The 18,519-nt window shown below is 41.8% G+C and overlaps 1 protein-coding gene across 2 annotated transcripts; it reads right to left on the bottom strand.

The window, feature by feature from the left end:
* Window positions 1-180: 180 nt before the first annotated feature.
* Window positions 181-17,191, bottom strand: lrrc8c (leucine rich repeat containing 8 VRAC subunit C). Of its 2 annotated transcripts, XM_047588099.1 has the most exons (4): window positions 17,080-17,191; window positions 13,963-14,135; window positions 5,260-5,402; window positions 181-3,125 (listed from the first exon to the last, which is right to left on the bottom strand). In XM_047588099.1, the coding sequence occupies exons 3-4, from the start codon at window positions 5,395-5,397 to the stop codon at window positions 876-878; spliced, it is 2,388 nt and encodes a 795-aa protein (XP_047444055.1). In that variant the 5' UTR covers window positions 5,398-5,402; window positions 13,963-14,135; window positions 17,080-17,191; the 3' UTR covers window positions 181-875. The 2 variants fall into 2 exon arrangements, with proteins under 2 accessions (XP_047444055.1, XP_047444056.1); XM_047588100.1 differs by lacking the exon at window positions 17,080-17,191 and having other exon boundaries at window positions 13,963-14,136.
* Between the last annotated feature and the right edge of the window lie 1,328 nt (window positions 17,192-18,519).

Genomic DNA, 18,519 nt, shown 5'->3' with positions numbered 1-18,519 from the left:
TGGTTTGCATTGGTTAAATAATTTCAGTTTAATTCACTTTGCTCTCCTTAATGTTTGTACTTCCTAAAATTCCAATCTCACAAATCAGATTTGCAAATAAATCAAATTCCATTTGTGTTTTTATACCACGGACTGCAGTGTCCACATACATATTTTAAGAATTAAATAAAGACAACATCGTAACATAGTCCTTTAAGTTTAATGCACTTTAAAATGCCAGCATTCTACGATACAAAATTGTATAGCCAAGTAATTACATGTACTTATGTAAGATATGTCTGTTGTTGTATTATATTTCCCCTGCTTCTGTCCATGTGAACTAACAGTCTCTTAAGAGCAACATATAAATACAGCATAAGGCTACTGGCCTATGTTTAAGAGAGGTCTACAGTTTATATTTACATTCAATAATCAAATTATTTAATGTAGCTGTGACAGGAAATGTGTCTGACATTATTGAAAAAAAATCCCAAAAAATCCAACTCAACAGACAGATGAGAAGATTGATGTATGTGTATGAAGCTACAGCCAGCAGACAGTTAGCTTAGCATTAACACTGTGTTGTCCAGTGACGACTAGTTTGTGTTCAATGTACAGGAGGGAGAATGACAAGAACCTTCTCCCAGAACTCTTCTCATCCCCAAAATGCTGAACTATACCTTTAAGAAGAGCTGTGGTCATGGATTATGTCCCTGTTGTAGCCACACAGAATGTGACAATACATGAATATGTCATTTTTTCTTCAAGAAAACTTAACAAAACCCTAATAACTGCAACAGTAGTGTAGTACAGTATGACAATGACTTCATATAAAGCAAATGCTTTGAAATGGTAGACAGAACAAGCAGCAGGCACTGTGGCTGCAATAAGGCACCTTACTCTGCCTTCATTTGGTCCCTGACATCTGAAGGCAGAGTTTCAAACAGTGTCTCTTCCACTATAAGGCCACTACGCTTCAAAGCACGACAGCAACCAAGCTCCTGAGGCAGGATCTCAAAGTGGTTGCCTTTGAGCTCCAGGTAGGTCAGTAGAGCTAGGTAGGAAATTTTTGGTGAGAGTATGGACAGCGAGTTCTTTCCGAGCTTCAGCGTTTTTAGCTTTTTGCAAAAGAACAGTTCATCTGGTAGATTTTCAATTTTGTTACAAGTGACAGAGAAGTACTGCAGACTCTGAAGGACTCCAATTTCCGGAGGGATGAATCGGATGTCGTTGTTGGACAGGTCCAGGTAGCGCAGCTTGTTGCACAGGAACAGGTGCGAGGGCAATATCTCAATCTTGTTGTGGCTGAAATACAGGCGCTCAAGGCTGCCAAGCTTTTTGATATGCTCCGGGATGTACATGATGCCGTTGTACCAGAGTTTGAGGCAAATGAGCTTTCGAAGATGCTGAAAGCTAAGGATCTCCTCTATGGAGCGAAGGTTATTCTCCTTCAGGTCGAGCTCTTGCAGATTCGTCAGGCTGAAGATTGCATGTGGAATCCGCTCGAGATCACAACGCACCAGCTCCAGCTCAGTCAGATTGGTCATTTTCTTCAGGTTGTTGAGCATAACTAGCTTAGTGCCATCGTTGTGTAAGTACAGCCGCTGCAGATGGCTGGAAACATCCACAATTGACTGGGGTATCTTTGTGAAGTTGCTCTTGAGGGAGAGAGTTTTCAGACACTTCAACTCCCGCAGAGATTCAAGAACTATGTTCTTGGAGGCATCAGGGCTGAGTGACCCGGTGAGATAGAGCTCCTCTAAGTTGCGCAATCCGTACATCCAGTTGGGAAGTTCCCTGTTATCGTCAAACTTAACGCGAAGCACTTTCAGGTTTTCTTTGAGGAAGGAGGTAGCAGTTGTGTGCAACTTTAAAGAGCACTGGTAAAGAGACAGCTCCTGGAGATCCTCCAGCTGAGAGATCGAGGCAGGAATGGTGACATTGTTGATGATCTCTAGCTTGAGTGACTGCAGCTCTGTCAGCTCAAAGACAGTGTCGGGCAGACCAGGGAGCATGAACAGCTGAAGTTCAAGTCTGTTGTGCGTGTTAGTCTGGAGCCTCTGGCGCAATTTCTCCGCGGTCCATTCGTGGTTGAGATTGAGCTGTTTCAGTTTGTTCTCACTGACCTCGGACAGAAACACAGCAAATCGTTTAGAATACAGCGGGTCATACTGATCGATCATGTGCAGCATGAACGCAAAGTCGTTTTTGACGTCTGGGATGTCGTTGATGCCTGTCTCCTGTCGCACGTACTCGAAGGAGTACTCTTTCAGCGAGCGATAAAACAGCCAGTAGGAGGTGTAAAGGCTTGTTAATCCATAAACAGCCACCAAACACAGGTAACAGTAAGAAAGCTTAGAAAACAGGTGAGCCATGGTGTGATTACACTCAAAGTCTTTGTAGCCTGTCATGTCCTGTATCTCAACTTTGCATGATACTCTATTCCTCACTTGATTCACGAAAGAGCTGTTGTAGGCAATGATCAGAAGGAATTTAAACACCTTGAATACAGTCTGACGAACATACATGAGGTAGAGGATATCCCCTTCCTCGACGTGCAAACGGAACTTCTTCACTTTCTCAAAAAGAGCTTTAGCTTGCTCACCCTCTTTTTTGTCAAGAACACTTGCCGACGGCTTGTCAATAACAATCTTTTCTGGGATAGAACGGAGAGACTGCGTCTTCTCCAGACTGCCTTCTCCAGGGGACACAGCAATGTTGGACCTTGGAGCACCGCTCTTCTTCTGGTCCTTTTCTTCTGGATTTTCTCCCGACACCTCAGACAAGGCCCTTGTGGTCCAGGGAGAGTCGAAGCACTTGCCAAGCATTGAAATAAAATGCTCTATTTTGGAGCTTGAGCCCGGGAATTTGAACCAGAAGTTGCTGCACACCATGAAAACTAGGGTGTGTATCAGGACCAAATAGGGAAAATACTTTGCATACCAATGCAGAGCCTTCTCATAACACATCTGATTGATGAAACTGTACTGCTGAAGATCCAGGTCGGTTTTGAGGCCCGTCATTTCTCTTGGTACAGCTGAGGCATTGGATTGCAGGGGCAACAGTGACTTCACTTCCACTCCACTTCTGTTCTCTGAGGGTGATGATATTCTCTGAGGAAGGCATATGATTTTATCTTGCATTACCTAAAACAAAATGTAAAAAAAAAAAAAAAAGATTATCAATATTACTCAACACAAAGCTGTTATGGTACATAATTGAGGTAGGTGGTAATGCTGTGTTCAGACTGGCAGAAGAACTGCTTGACAAAACACATCCTCCTCATTCTTTTAAATGACAAGATGGAACGTGACTGACTACTGTAAGACTGTAAGACGTCTTTATGTCTTTTGTCCTTATGAGGTTGCTGGAGCCTATCTCTGAATGTAATGATATTGTTTACCAAATTGAATTGAGGCCTTGTGATTCAGGAACTCTTTACTTATTTACAGATTAAGTATCCTTAAGTAGCCTTTATTGGTGTATGAACTAATGGGTGCTGAACTTCATCATTCATCATTCGTTTATCTTTTCAGTGCCTGAAATTACTACTGCGGAGCACTTGTTATTGGTCTGAATGCCCTGTTTCTCCAGGTTGATATTTCTGACCATTTCTAAATGGGTCTATTTATGAAGTTGTACTTGAAAGCACAGAGATCACCACAAATACTGGATTTGCCAGCGTAGTTTGTGGAAGTCTAAATGGGCTAAATAATCTGTTAAAGTTAGACAAATTTGTTTTCACCGCACAGTCCCTCCTATGAATGCACCTGCAGTACACGCAAACACACACCCACATACAAAGTAAAAGTACTGTTCACCCCACAAGACGCTGTATATTTTTACCTCTGTTTTTCTCCAGACGTTTTTTTGGCACTCAGTGCGAGACGCTTATGAAATACCTGTGCAAACATTCCAACTGCACTGGAAATGAAGTTACTTGTAATGCAGCTATTATAACTTCAGTTGAGGAACAATATCACAACGGTGTGCCTTAACTCTCTTCCCATCTGTTCATCTCAGTTCTCAGCCCCCTTTTCCTTTCTTCCACCTTCCATTAAAGGAACCAGGGTGACGAGGAGCCAAAGCTTCCTGTGTTGTGCCCCCACCCTGAGTCCCACTGCATCCTGTCTACCAATATCAATCTGCATCAATTAGGGCTTCGTCTTTGGTTGTAAACTTGAGCTTAAACAAAGACTTTCTTGCAGTGCATGAAAGTTGTCCTCTCATTTCTTGCCTTGGTGTTCCCTTCGTGCATGTATGTCAGTGGAATCTAGGCTCAAGTTGAGCTTAGTAAACAACAAATGCTTCTGGTGTTTACTTGCAATGGAAATAATGAAACGCAGCTGCTTGACACTGCAACTTTAATAACAGGAAATGGGCACTTTATTTCATTTGTGGCAGGCCTGGAGGGGAGACACTGCCCACTTTAGTGTAACTTATCTGAGAGCATTGCAGTGTGTAAATGCACATTTGCGAGCAGTGGGATCAAAATGACGTCGCTGCTACAGCCAGGACGATGCAGTTGTGCTGCAGCACGTCAGAGATTGCAGTGCAAAGTCAGGTGCCTCTGATGAGTTGATCTGCGGCCTTTTACAAACTGTGCCTCTCTGTGTTTTCCCTCCAAGGTCAGCGTAATGACAAGTAATTCCACATTACAGTATGTTGATAATACTCTGACTTCTAAAGTAAACTTGGCTACGAACTCCATTGTCCACTTAATTTAGAAACTATTCCATAATGTCCAAACATGTTGGTAAAAGTGGGAAACAATAGCCCTGATAAATATCCTGTTAACAGTTTTTCATCAAATGTTTTGGTTTAATTTCCAGCATTTACACTACAGAGCCTTTGTAGCGACCAAAATGACCCTATTCCAGACAGAAGGGGAAGTCAAGCTTCAGGCCACAGGAGTTTGGAATCTTATGTTTACTAAAAGGGGCTGGGTGGGGAAATGTTTCCACTGGTAATCTCCTGATGGGCTGAAAGGTTCCCTTGCTGCACACAGGCCCGGTTGTAAAAGCACAGAATTAGTGTTTTGAGCTGCTGCCAGCGCAGAAGGCAGAGCAGTAATGTTCCACCAGAGAGCCTATGGACTGTACGATAAATTTAATTATTCTATATTAAATGGGGAAAAAAATAGTAGAGCAACTGCTTTTATCTCGTAAACATGCCGGAGTTCAAACACGCATTAGTGTGCATTAGCTGTGCTCCTCCAGAGCATACTCTTGGAGCTTCTAACTTTGAAAGGAGGCATCACGATGAGCCATTGTTACTGACCTGAAGAGTGCATCCAAAGACACCAATCATGAGCATGACTACAGACAGATAGTCAGTGAACACATCCCACCACGGCTTCAGGACTCTGAACGCTGGCTGCTGTTCAGAGAACTGCCGGAATTCCATCACAGGAATCATGATGCCTGTTAAAAGAAAAGAAAGGAAAGATCAGGACACATGGCTTTCATTGAGTGCCTTAGGATAATGGATTGGCCGTAATGCGGTGAAACGATGGCATTTGACAAACAATCCAATTTTCATCAGGTCGCATTTTAAAGTTTGCCCACTTCTTTTTGTTCGTTCACAAATACCTGCACAAATGGTGATGCTACAATCAGCATCAGCTACGCTTTATGTAGTTGGCGTAATAACTGATTTAGCACGGATCACCGCTGTGCCTGTATGTTCAGAGCCACCAGAAGGACTTTTTTGGAATACTTACATGACATCAGAAAACAAAAAAACATTTCTTGGAACAGCACTCTGAAACTCCCAGCCGCATGATACTACATGCCTGTTAACATTCTCAGGAATCTAGATTGTGGTATATCCAAAAACAAACACAACAAGAAAATAAGCTGAAATTAGGTTTGACAGAGATGTTTCACCATTCATCTGTGAAGGGTTATTTTTGACATTTAGTAATGAAGTCAATTTGCTTTTGTTTCTCTGTTTTGTTTGTTTTTCTGATACATGATACCACATGCCACCATCTTAGCTTCAGTGCTAATGCTGCTAGCCATTTAGCTCAGAGCAACCCTATGAAAGAGATGCTCTCCTACCCAACGTGACACATTACAGGCTTCGCTAATATTATGAAAGGGTACAAGCTTCCTATCCCCAGAGTGGGTGCCATCTGAAGAGTTGTGAATGTTATTTGGACGCATGAGAGTATACTGGAAGACTCGGGCCTATGACGCTGGTATTAAATGTGACAGCGGCTCATATTAGTGGATAATTTATTTCCTCTCCGGTTTCTTTGGAAGAAGATACAGATAACCTTGTTCCTGCACAAAGCTTGGTCCTTTTTTGATGCAAACACACTGAAGGATTGCTGGTCTATGTCAATATAATATAAATACAAAGTTTGGGCCTTATTTTGCAGCTCAGTTTTATAACTTTTGAGAAAGAGATCTGTGTCACAGATCTCACCAGAGTGTGCTGCTGAAACACAGACTGAAAAAGTCTGAAAAATGCAATGTCAAACTGTTTGGAAGGTGTGTGGCAGAGAACTGCCGGAATTCCATCACAGGAATCATGATGCCTGTTAAAAGAAAAGAAAGGAAAGATCAGGACACATGGCTTTCATTGAGTGCCTTAGGATAATGGATTGGCCGTAATGCGGTGAAACGATGGCATTTGACAAACAATCCAATTTTCATCAGGTCGCATTTTAAAGTTTACCCACTTCTTTTTGTTCGTTCACAAATACCTGCACAAATGGTGATGCTACAATCAGCATCAGCTACGCTTTATGTAGTTGGCGTAATAACTGATTTAGCACGGATCACCGCTGTGCCTGTATGTTCAGAGCCACCAGAAGGACTTTTTTGGAATACTTACATGACATCAGAAAACAAAAAAACATTTCTTGGAACAGCACTCTGAAACTCCCAGCCGCATGATACTACATGCCTGTTAACATTCTCAGGAATCTAGATCGTGGTATATCCAAAAACAAACACAACAAGAAAATAAGCTGAAATTAGGTTTGACAGAGATGTTTCACCATTCATCTGTGAAGGGTTATTTTTGACATTTAGTAATGAAGTCAATTTGCTTTTGTTTCTCTGTTTTGTTTGTTTTTCTGATACATGATACCACATGCCACCATCTTAGCTTCAGTGCTAATGCTGCTAGCCATTTAGCTCAGAGCAACCCTATGAAAGAGATGCTCTCCTACCCAACGTGACACATTACAGGCTTCGCTAATATTATGAAAGGGTACAAGCTTCCTATCCCCAGAGTGGGTGCCATCTGAAGAGTTGTGAATGTTATTTGGACGCATGAGAGTATACTGGAAGACTCGGGCCTATGACGCTGGTATTAAATGTGACAGCGGCTCATATTAGTGGATAATTTATTTCCTCTCCGGTTTCTTTGGAAGAAGATACAGATAACCTTGTTCCTGCACAAAGCTTGGTCCTTTTTTGATGCAAACACACTGAAGGATTGCCGGTCTATGTCAATATAATATAAATACAAAGTTTGGGCCTTATTTTGCAGCTCAGTTTTATAACTTTTGAGAAAGAGATCTGTGTCACAGATCTCACCAGAGTGTGCTGCTGAAACACAGACTGAAAAATGTCTGAAAAATGCAATGTCAAACTGTTTGGAAGGTGTGTGGCTTGACAAAAATGGGTTCACTGTTGGGTTAGCCATTAGTCAGAATATGTGCTCGCGTTCGACTTCTCCTGTCGGAGAGAGAAAGGAGTCATGTCTCTAGTCTACTAAGGGGGCACGCCAGGGACAAAACCCACGTGACGCAGATACAGGAAATTACTATTAAGTGCACTGTTTCATTTCTAAACCGCTCCTGGCCCAACTTCAGATTTGCTAACTCAGTCTGAGTCTTGGTGTATCATGACTCAAAAACCTAAGTGCCTCTGTTTTGCCTACGTTTCACAGGAACTTTGAAACCTGACATCTTTCACCTTGTTCCTCTTTGGCTTTAGCTCGGTGGCAAACATCCTTCCGTCCATCCATTTTCAACTTGTAATCTGAAGTCGGGTCACGATGGCTATTTAGGATAGGATAATCATGTTGTTTCAAACTTCCTTCTCCTCCACAGTTCATTTGTGTTGCTCGTGAGAACAGAATGTTTTCTCAAGCCAACAAGTGCCTCTCCAGAGGAGCACTGACATTATACAAATGCACATTACAAATGTAATTATTTAAAAGTAGTCGGCTACAGAAAACTAAATAAATGACTCACTTCGTAGGGCTTGTGTAAGGTGTTTGGACATCCGGACTGACTATTAAAAACCTGACTTTGTTAAGTGTGCAGGGGGATTACGTTATTAAAACATTTGAGTCAAATAACTCACTCTTTTAGAGGAAAAACTATTATAAGAATGAATATAAATATAAGATCAATCTCATCATCTTAAGGTTTAGTTAATAGTCAACGGGAGCTATGCAATGATGCAGTGTGTGTCCGTTCGTAGTGCAAACAGTGGACACAAGAGGCATGGGCCGTAAATGAAATGCGACACACCGCTCACACACCACAACAGAGTCGTTTATTGAGATATTATCATCCCTATAAACAGCTCTGAGGTGAAGTCTCAAAAATATCAAAACATATCTACTGACGAGGACTGCATTGTTTTATTGTGAGTCATCTTGATTTATTTAAAGCTGCATTCTGTTATGTTCCAAATAAATAAATTAAATTCAATTGTTGTCAATCGGCGCTTGTAAATAAGACTTGTAAATGAGAGACGGTGGCGCGCCGCCTTGCTGTTCGTGTGCCCTACTGATTTTGTCCCTCACATTTTTTCCAGTCTTTTTTGACACAACATCGCGACAGCAGTTTCCATCCACGCATTCTCTGTGTCAATCTTGTGTGAGAGTAGGGATGTGAAGTGGGTGCACAGCTGACAGTTTCTCTGCCTCTCCCGTTGAGTCACTAATAGTCTTCTTCTGTTGCATAACGAAGTGGTTAATAAGTTCATTACACGCATCAGTGCCTTCCACGGTGACGGACTGTATTACACGCGTCACTTCGCCGTGTATTGAAAATTCCGCTTTGGCCGCCATGATGCGTGGCTGCGGCGAAAAATGTGCAGGCAGATATTTCCCTTCAGAGATTGGCCTCTTATGCAAGCTGTTTTTTGAGCAGCTCGCAGCCCTGGAGTTTCTACAACGACACAGTCTGACAGTGAGAAAATTAGAACGCCACAGGCAGGTACATCAACGTCATTGTGTAAATTAGCGGGTTGACGCAGCATTCCTGTTCACATCAGAGCTGAGCCGATGAAGTCCCAGGTCGATTGCCGGGTTTTTCGTCTGATGTGAAAGGGGCTTAAGAATACTACGGAAAGTGCGCGGAAAACAAAACGAAGACAGAGATAAGATTAGAACATAACAAAAGAAGAACTTGAATAGACTCTCTTGCCCCACGCGGTCAGGGGTGTTTCTCTTTGTTACCAAACTGGTCTTCGAGCCTTTAGAATGATTTACATAGGGCCGACATACCCGTCTGCTTCTCACTATGGTCAACCAAAAGTTAAGATGAGGCAAATAAAAATCTAAAGTTTTTAATTAAATCATCATGTCAGCATGAAAACACTTAATCCAACACATTCAATAATTTATAGAACAATACTTAATACTAATACTCACTCATACGATAACTAATAGTAGGCTATGCTAACTAGTAATACTAAGAAGAAAGAAAAGTGGATTATATTCAGCGAATATATACATGATAATAACTAGTCATGCTTTGAAAAATAAAAAAAGTATTAAAACATTAAACCCCTTATAACAGTGTTACTCAAATGTTACTAGAATTTGATTCCAGAGGTACTTCCGCAGCTAGCCTCTGGATGGCAGTATGGTTCCATGGTATGAGAACATTTTAAAAAGGTTAACTTTGTTATTGTAATGCAGATGATGAGTTGAATGCGATATTGGATTTTTGGTTACAAGTGTACATTGGACTGTTTCAAGTTCCAGTGGAGAATGAGCATTCAGTCACACAGAGATATTCTACAGGTTAGGTTCATTTCGATAATATCCGTGTTAACATCCCAGATGGTCCAAAGCTCCTTTAAGTCTCTTCTGTGGAGACCTGGAGTTGGATAAGCACGTCCATGGGAACAGTCTACATGCAAAATAATTCTTTGCATCTTGTGGCATCGGAACGTGTGTAAAAGCTTGTTCTACGGCCTCTAAATCTGGAGACACCTGAAACAAAACAGCCCTCTGATGGAGTGAGAGGGCTGTTCAGAGAGGTCCCCCCCTCACTCCTCTTGGATGGGTGAAGAAATCAGACACAGCCTTAAAAACAGTGGTCTAGCCCTGATGCTACTATCATCCACACGCTCTCTGTGGTCACCTTCTGTAAAGTGCTGCAGCTGCAAGTATCACGTTTCCAGCATCTGTCTGGCAGTAGACTCGCTGCTGTGTCATTCAGGCTCAAAAGGCCTGGGACGAACACTTTCAGTAGTGAATTTTGTAGTAAATCATCGCACTGAGGAATATACTGTAAATACAGTAGCCTGCAACAGCTCAGTAAAGGCCATGGCGTGAGTGTATGCACAATGTAAAAAAAAGTGCCAGACTTTAAATGGGTTGCTGAAAGCCCAGGCCCTTTTAGAGATAATGTTTTTCAAAGTTCAGTAAAGACTTTCACACAGGCTGCCTATTTATTCTTCCAACTCTGTGTCAAAACAACGGGGGAGGATTTAGAATGGCTACTCAGGATACATTTACACTGGGCTATCTACTGACGGTCAACCTCAGGGCTCAGTTTAGCCAAAAGATTAAAATCATTTGTCTCCCTTAGCTCTGGCTGTGCACAGGCATGCAGATAGTTGCATGGAGCCAAGGTTCTGAGGTGTCCATCGCAGGGGAATTTTGTAAATGGCATTGACATTTTAAGAACTTAAGAAATCCAGTGACTAGATCAGCATGCTGAAGTAATGTCAGGGAAAGCCTAGATTATCACATTTTAATAAAATAGTCCCTCAGAATGTCTTAGTACTGTGGTATTTGAAGATAAAGTACTATATCTACTATAAACTGGGCTTTTTACTTCATCTGACAATTTAAGTTTGGTTTATGATGTTTCACACAATTTATAACAAGGATTCACGTAATTTCAAAACCCGTCACCCAGATTTGTTGACTGACTGAAGACATATGCTAGTGAAGCATCTGTATATTGTTGTCAAGGCAATAATGGACAGTGATGAGGACATTTGCAGCACATACTGCAAGACAGTACTCGGAAAATACAGCCCGTGATTTTCCATAATTACTGATATTATTCAGTTATCAACAGAATCGTATAATTTCCGTGCTACAATGAAGGCTATTGTTCACAGGCCTGCGACTGCTCAACAACCCAGAAGTCAGAAAACTCTAGATCCCAGATTTAATGGGACAACTTGGTATGTAAAGCATTAGTAGCTCCACATTAACCAGCTACAGTGTCAAAATACTGCTGGTGTGTTTAAAAATCAGTGCAAATAATTCAACATATACACTATACAGACACTCTGGAAGAAGCCCTTCAGCACGGTGCATCTTTACTGTACAATACAAGTACATTAGTACATTAGGTGTAAAATAGTGTATTTTGATGCAGGACTTTTACATGCAGGTACATTGTGATAGATCAGCTTTTACCACAATGTTTTGCATATCAGCTGTGCTGCTGGGCTACTGTGGGAGCACTATTTTATAGCAACGGATCATTTCCAACCAGTGCACTTAAATGAACATGGCATGCTCCTAATACTGACTTAATGACATCCTCGGATTTAGTACTTGGCCGGATCCAACGTTTCCCACAAAGCAGCTGTACTCCGTATCTTTCATAAGAACCTCATCTGTTCCCTATAAACACGCACGCTTCTATCAAACTCCACACCTCCAGGTTGTATGGCTGTTCGCGTCAAGCTCCAACAGTTAACCTACCGATACATTTGATGTATATAATATGTACTGCGAGCTTGTGGATGTATCTCCAAGGCTGGCATGTGGTACCGGCCTTAAATAGTGGAATAGTGCAGGTTTTTGTTTTGGGTTTTTGGTTGGTTTGGTTTTGTGTTGCTCCATCACAGTAGACTTAATGTGTGTAAAATATAAATCCTAAATGAATCTGTAGCTTTAGATTGATTAGATAGATTATACTCTGATCAGACGTTACATTATGAACACCTGCCTAATATTGTGTAGGTCTCCCTTGTGCCTGGACATGGGCCTTCTGAGGGTGTCCTGTGGTGTCTGGGAACAGGATGTTGTTAGCGGGGGCCTTTGGGACCTATGGGTGGAGGGGTGGGGTCTCTGTGGATCAGGCTTGGTCCAGTGCATCCCACAGATACTTGTTTATGATCTACTGAATTTGGAGGCCAGGTCAACACCCATGTCATGTTTGAGTCGTTCCTAAACCGCTTTTGTGTGTGTGTGCGCCTGTGTCAGACTGCATCCTGTCAAGGAGTGTCATTGCCATGGGGTGGGGGTGTCTGGTCTGGTCTAGGTCATCCGGTTGAATTACCACCTGTTTTACGCTATTTCATCATCATCTGAACATTAGACTTGTCAGGAATTAGGATTTAGTGCAAGAGTTTTATATTAGAATGTGTTTGTTTTCACTAGTGTAACCAATGAACTGGCAAGTGAGTGTATAGTAATAAATAGTAATAGAAAATAATCATATTTGTTCTAAAACATTTAAAAACATATAAATACAATTGTGCAATTCGCCAAACACTTCCAAAATCTTTTTATCATTATTATTATGAAGTCTAAATAAGATTACGCAATAGAAGTAATTATGCAATACATCTGTGATCTACATTTAGTCACCTGAGTCCTACATCTTAAATATCACATCTTATCATATAAATATTGCTGTTATATATCTAAAATTATATATATTGGTACAAAAACATTTATTTTAATATACTGGATATACTGTATGCCAGTGAAGATTATCATTGATATATACTGTACAGTATGTGGCATTTTTAACAAACCAACCGGCTGATGAATCAGCGTGAAATAAAGTGACAGATGAAAACCACAGCTACATACTAAAAGTGAAAGAAAACTTGATCCTCTTTTGTCCCTATGAGGTCATGCAGCAAAAAACAAAACAAAAACAAATCTACTAACAGAGTAATAAACCCGAAGAAGCTCAAACCAAACTACGAGCGCGCGGATCAGTGCACGGAAATTACAGATAAATGAGTTAGCAGACACACTAATATCGAAGTTATCTGACAGATCACAGTTTTGTGCTTTTCCCTTACACGGCCCGAGGGATCAGACTCAAGGGACCCTTGAGGAATCATTAATGGGGTGAAATCGTGAAGGAATAAGTAAAGCAGAGGAAAACAGGCGGGCTTAGGGGCTTTTTGTGAGCCCACAATTTGTATTAGGTAAAGGAAAAACACTGTCCTTCTGCTGGATGAGTCAGGCATTGAATTCAGCTGAGCAGGGCCATATCCTCGTTGCCTTCCTGACAGGAAACTTGTCTGAATCCCAGATATCCAAAAACAGACATGTTTGGAACACACCCAGCCCGGGGCACACACAAAAAAAGTCCTGTCTCGTTAAGGACGTGGGAAAAAAAAAGAAAAAAAAAATCCTAACCGCATTGCAGGACTGACTGTATTTCAGCACATGAGACACACTTTTCTCAGACTTTACTGTGAGGGAGAAGCTGCGCAGAAACTGTTCAAAGAAGCCGTGATTCATCCTGATATCATCCAAAACCCCCAATCGGTCATCAGGCTATAGGAGCTTTAGTTCGACGTTAAAATATTGATGGGAGATTTCAAAAGGAGGACTGCGAAGGTCGCGTTCAGCTGGCTCTCTACTCCGTCTCTGTCTGAGAGGTAAACTAACGGTAAATCAGGGTAAACTGGTTAATGAGACACGCTGCTCTGTGGTAATCTACCCGCCGGACCTGTAAAGAGCGTTATCCGGTAGTGTCAAGATCATCAGTGGTGTGAGAGGGGTTACCTTCTTTCAGCTGGGAGCTGGACTCGAGGATGCGATCGGCTCGGCTTTCATGCGCTGAAGAAGTCTGGGATCATGATCATTGGTGCGCGGCCGCCCCTCTTCTCTATCCGCCAAGCTCTCTGGATCCTCAGCCAGACCATGCAGGACGGAGCTGTCAGCCACAGGGGCGGGGACTTAGGAGGAAGACGAAGAAGAAGAAGGAAAATAAAAAAATAAAAAAGCAGCACACACTTACGAGTTAGTGATGCATGTTGTTTGTGACGTGCGTGCAAACCGCCCGCGCTAATTAACATTAAGGCTCGTGTTTTTTATTTGCTTTTCACCCCAAGGTGAACAAAATAATTTGAGAATCCGAGTAAAAGTTATCAACTTAATTTATCTGAAGCCTGAGCCCACTTGTTTCGCAGAAACAATTCCATGCAAATGACATCAGGTGATTGGATTACCACTAGTCACGCACACAAGTTTTCATATGTTAGGCATCTTTTTCCCGCTAGATGACCTTAGAAAATAATAGTAGTGTACTGTGTAGCTACTCCAGTTGTCTTCAACGTTTTTCAGGCCAAGGACTCTCAACCTGATGGAGAGATAGGTAGAAGCCCCCCACCAACTACATGTGTTATATATGAAGCTCGGCTAAGTGCTATTTATAGATATACATCATACTTATCATTTTGCATTCAATATTAAGCTATTCAAATAATATACGGTAACTGTGCAACTGCTATAAACATACATACCTTTACATTTAAACATAGCTAAATGTAGTAGGGACAGTGAATTACCGAAACAATTTGGCCTCAGTTGGTTAATACAGGAGAGAAGAACTGTTAGCCTCTGTTCTGCAGCGTGTCTGGGATTTTACCTGTGGACAGAGTCAGCGTGTTATAAGCGGCCCGGTGATTGGCTCAGGAGCGATAGGGGCGGGTCCTACTCTGCGCAGGAGGCTTAGATTGACAGGTCTAGTGTTGTGCTCTGTGTGAAACGGTGCGCTGTTGAGTCAGCTCCTGTACCGCTGAATGAGTGAAGTGCTGACTGAAAGACAACCTCGATTTATCCCTTTACTAACATGTGGTGGGTTGATATGGATGTGCATTTAAACAAATTGAATTTTGGAGGTAAAAAAAAACGAGCAGTACCTCTGTAATCCCCCTAGGGGTCCCGGACCCCCTGTTGAAGACCTATGGTTTAGTCCATTCATTTGACAATTTAAGTCAAGTTGCTTCTCTTGGGGTAAAATGTGACCTAGCCAGGTTGCATAAACCCATCAACCACAATATGAAAACCACTGAAAGGAGAAGCTTTGGACCTGGCATTCGTGTGGACGTTAATATAGATAATTGATGGCTGCAGTATTTTTCTTCCCATTCTACAGCAGTGATGGAAGAAAAACAGCTTAACAAAACAAACACAACCCAGTTTTATTTAATTTAGTGTTCTCACACATGACATCTTCCTGTGGAAATGTGTACGCATCAGGCGTGGTCACATTAACACTGGGAGAGAATTTAGCATGATGCACAAGCTCTGTACAGAGATAGCCACACGTTTAACATATTAAAAATACTTGACTCCTAGCTACACTCTTGTGACATGCAGTATTAGTTGAAACTGGGACATGTAATGTTTAATGGGTTGTTTATTAGTAAATCATATTCTTGAAATGGATGTTTGTGCGTAGACCATATCCATTCCACGATGAAACACTGATCAGGCACAACACTGCGACCACTGACAAGAGGAGGTTACATCACTGACCATCTTGTGACAATACAATGTTATGCTGGAAAACCTTTGAACCTGGCATTTGTGCGAATGTTTCTTCGCACAAATGTACCCCCACCCCATAGAAATGACACTCCTTGAGCGCAGCAGCCATCCCAGTAAGATGCAGCCTGACAAAAGCACACACACAAAAACAGTTCAAGAACAAGATCCCAAACTGATCCAACAACCCACAGGACCCACAACATCCTGTTGCCAGACACCACAGGACAACCTCAGAAGACCCATGTCCATTCTCTGGTGGTGATAATGTTATGGCTGATCGCTGCATCTCTAAACCCAGGAACATACAATGATCTGCACGGCTGTGCACAACTACAGCAGAATGAGAGAAATTATTATTGTAATTTGGCTGAATTTGGCCTTAAAGTTGATCTTCGGTAGATACAGTAGTTGAATGTAAACGTCTCCTCTACAGTCGCACTTAAAACCTTGTTGTTTTGACATGAAGTTGGAAGGATCAACATGCAGTCTGTGTGAAAAAAAACGAACCTGACAGGAAGAATATTTATTCTAGATGGGAGGTCCAGAACTCACAAGAAACCCACCGTTGCATACACTGAGTCAGATGCAACATATCTGATGGTGCACACATTAATGCCAAAGCAAAAATCTAGGAGATCATGGACGAGGCCTTGCTTATGTTACGGCCTGGCCCGAGGACTGAAACGTACAGGGGAGACCAGACGGGAGAGTTGCCAAAGTAAATTGTTTATTTAAATAAATTAGACTAATAATGACAATAATAATAAAGGAAGACAGACGTTAGGTGCTTCTCCTGCATGAGAATTGCGTCTTCAAAATGACCCGTTCTTTATGATGAGTGCTCTTACTAACTTGCCATATTGCTCCACTGATTTGTTATCTGAGCATAACATCTGAGTACTCATCTGCCGCTGATTAGTGGGAACGCATTCAGCAGTGGCAGACACACTGAGATCCTGTCCTAACCACTAGAGTTAGTGCTCTGCCACAAGTAAAAGTCCCGCATTAAAAATGTATTAGTAAGTAAAATGTTTCCAACAGAAATCCCGGAACAGTTGTCATTATCCAGAAAATTACCGCTGTACAGTTTCTAATGTATCATTAGTAGTTACGCAACGTGTGAGCAGCATGATATGTTGCAGCTGGTCAGAGTGGAAGATAATTAGACAGTTAAGTGGATGAGCCCTTGCTAATGCGCTTTATGAATGAATTGATCTGGGAAGTAAGTGCAGGTGCTAAATAAACGTATGTTATGTGACGGAGAAGAATAAAAGCCGAAATATCTCACAGTTGTTTGCCTTCTCCCGTTATGGGCTGTAAGAGCGTTGGGAAGTGCATGCTCCTCACCTCTCCATCTGTTCTCTCCACAGGAAGGCTTTCAAGCTTGTTTTTGAACATTGTTCGCTTTTACGGCCGGCGGGAACAATCAGACCGTGCCAGTGGAGAGTCCACAGGCTGGCATTTGAAGATTTCCTCTGTCGGTCGCTGCACTGTTTTGTGTTTGCAATGTACGTTGTCAGATCGCCACTGGGACACCGTCTGTTACTTTCCATTACAGTGCCACCTCAGCTGTGGGGGTTACTCAATCTCATGACGTCACTGTGGCACCGCTGAACTGACATGCATTGTCTTCTGATTATTTTGTCTCATTTATATCCCTCCAGGTTTGCATTGTTTGCACATTTCCCGTAACTGAATCCATAGTAACCATTGTTTTGCACTTACGTAAACTTGGACAAGCCACTATGGACCGCAGGTTACTGTCATGGTACTGCAGATGTAAGAAAAATGGCAATATTCCCTTCAAACATAGATGATTTTAACTTTATGATTCCTGGTCATGTAAGAAACTGTATATATCACCTCTGTCATGAGCACAGCATGTAGAAAAGCAAGGCTCATATCAGGGTTATAATAGTCTTCTAACCTGAAGGAGTGCTTGGATTGGTTTCCATTGCCAAATATATTAGTATCAGGTGAGTGAAAAGTTGATGGCAGCTGCACCGGGGCTGCAAGGACTCTAAAGGTAATGTTATCCCAACATAATAAAACAAAAAAGTCATTTCAGGAATGCTTGTCTATCTCACTGTGTAAGTGCTTCATGAATGTTAGTGGTGTTGAAGTGAAGTGGCTGTGGGGAACATGGACTATGTCAGTCAGCGCTCCCTGGTCGACTCCCTAGAAGTATGAAGCCTTCTGCACAATGACTCAGCTTAGGGGGTGTAACATGTATTTCTCTTGAATGAAGTGCCACTTGTTCTTGGTCAGAGTGGAGTTGATTCGATCCAAAGTAACAAAACTCAACCGGACTTGAATATTCCCTCCCATGTGTAACTTGGGGTTTGTCTTCTTTCAAAGACTCTGCTGTAACTGCCACCTGTGTCTATCTGGATTTTGTCTGTTTTTTTATTTTTTCTTCTTCTCCACCATCCACTGTTAAAGGAGCCGGAGTTTGGTTTGTGAGGGGCTGTGTGATGTTGCAGATGAGTAGGGAGTAGAGATCCCCTACCTGCTTTATGTGTTCTGTATTAACTTCGGCCTAGTGCTGTTTATTAATATACATTATTATCATCATTTTGCATTCAATATTAGACTATTCAAATAATAAAAAGATGTAAATATTATTTTTTTCTATTATTTCAAACATGCAACAGTAGGGTAGCCAGGCAACTGCCGTAAACATAAACCTACCTGACATAAACATACATATATCTGCATATATCAAATTAAAAGATAAAGAAAATAAAACAAAGGTGGCTGGTGGAAGTGAGCTGCACTGTTAGCCTC

Source organism: Mugil cephalus, chromosome 6 (assembly GCF_022458985.1).
Source record: "Mugil cephalus isolate CIBA_MC_2020 chromosome 6, CIBA_Mcephalus_1.1, whole genome shotgun sequence".
In the NCBI taxonomy this organism is placed as follows: Eukaryota; Metazoa; Chordata; class Actinopteri; order Mugiliformes; family Mugilidae; genus Mugil; species Mugil cephalus.
The sequence above is the reverse complement of the archived record's forward strand: the minus strand, read 5'-3'. Positions and strand labels throughout refer to the sequence as shown.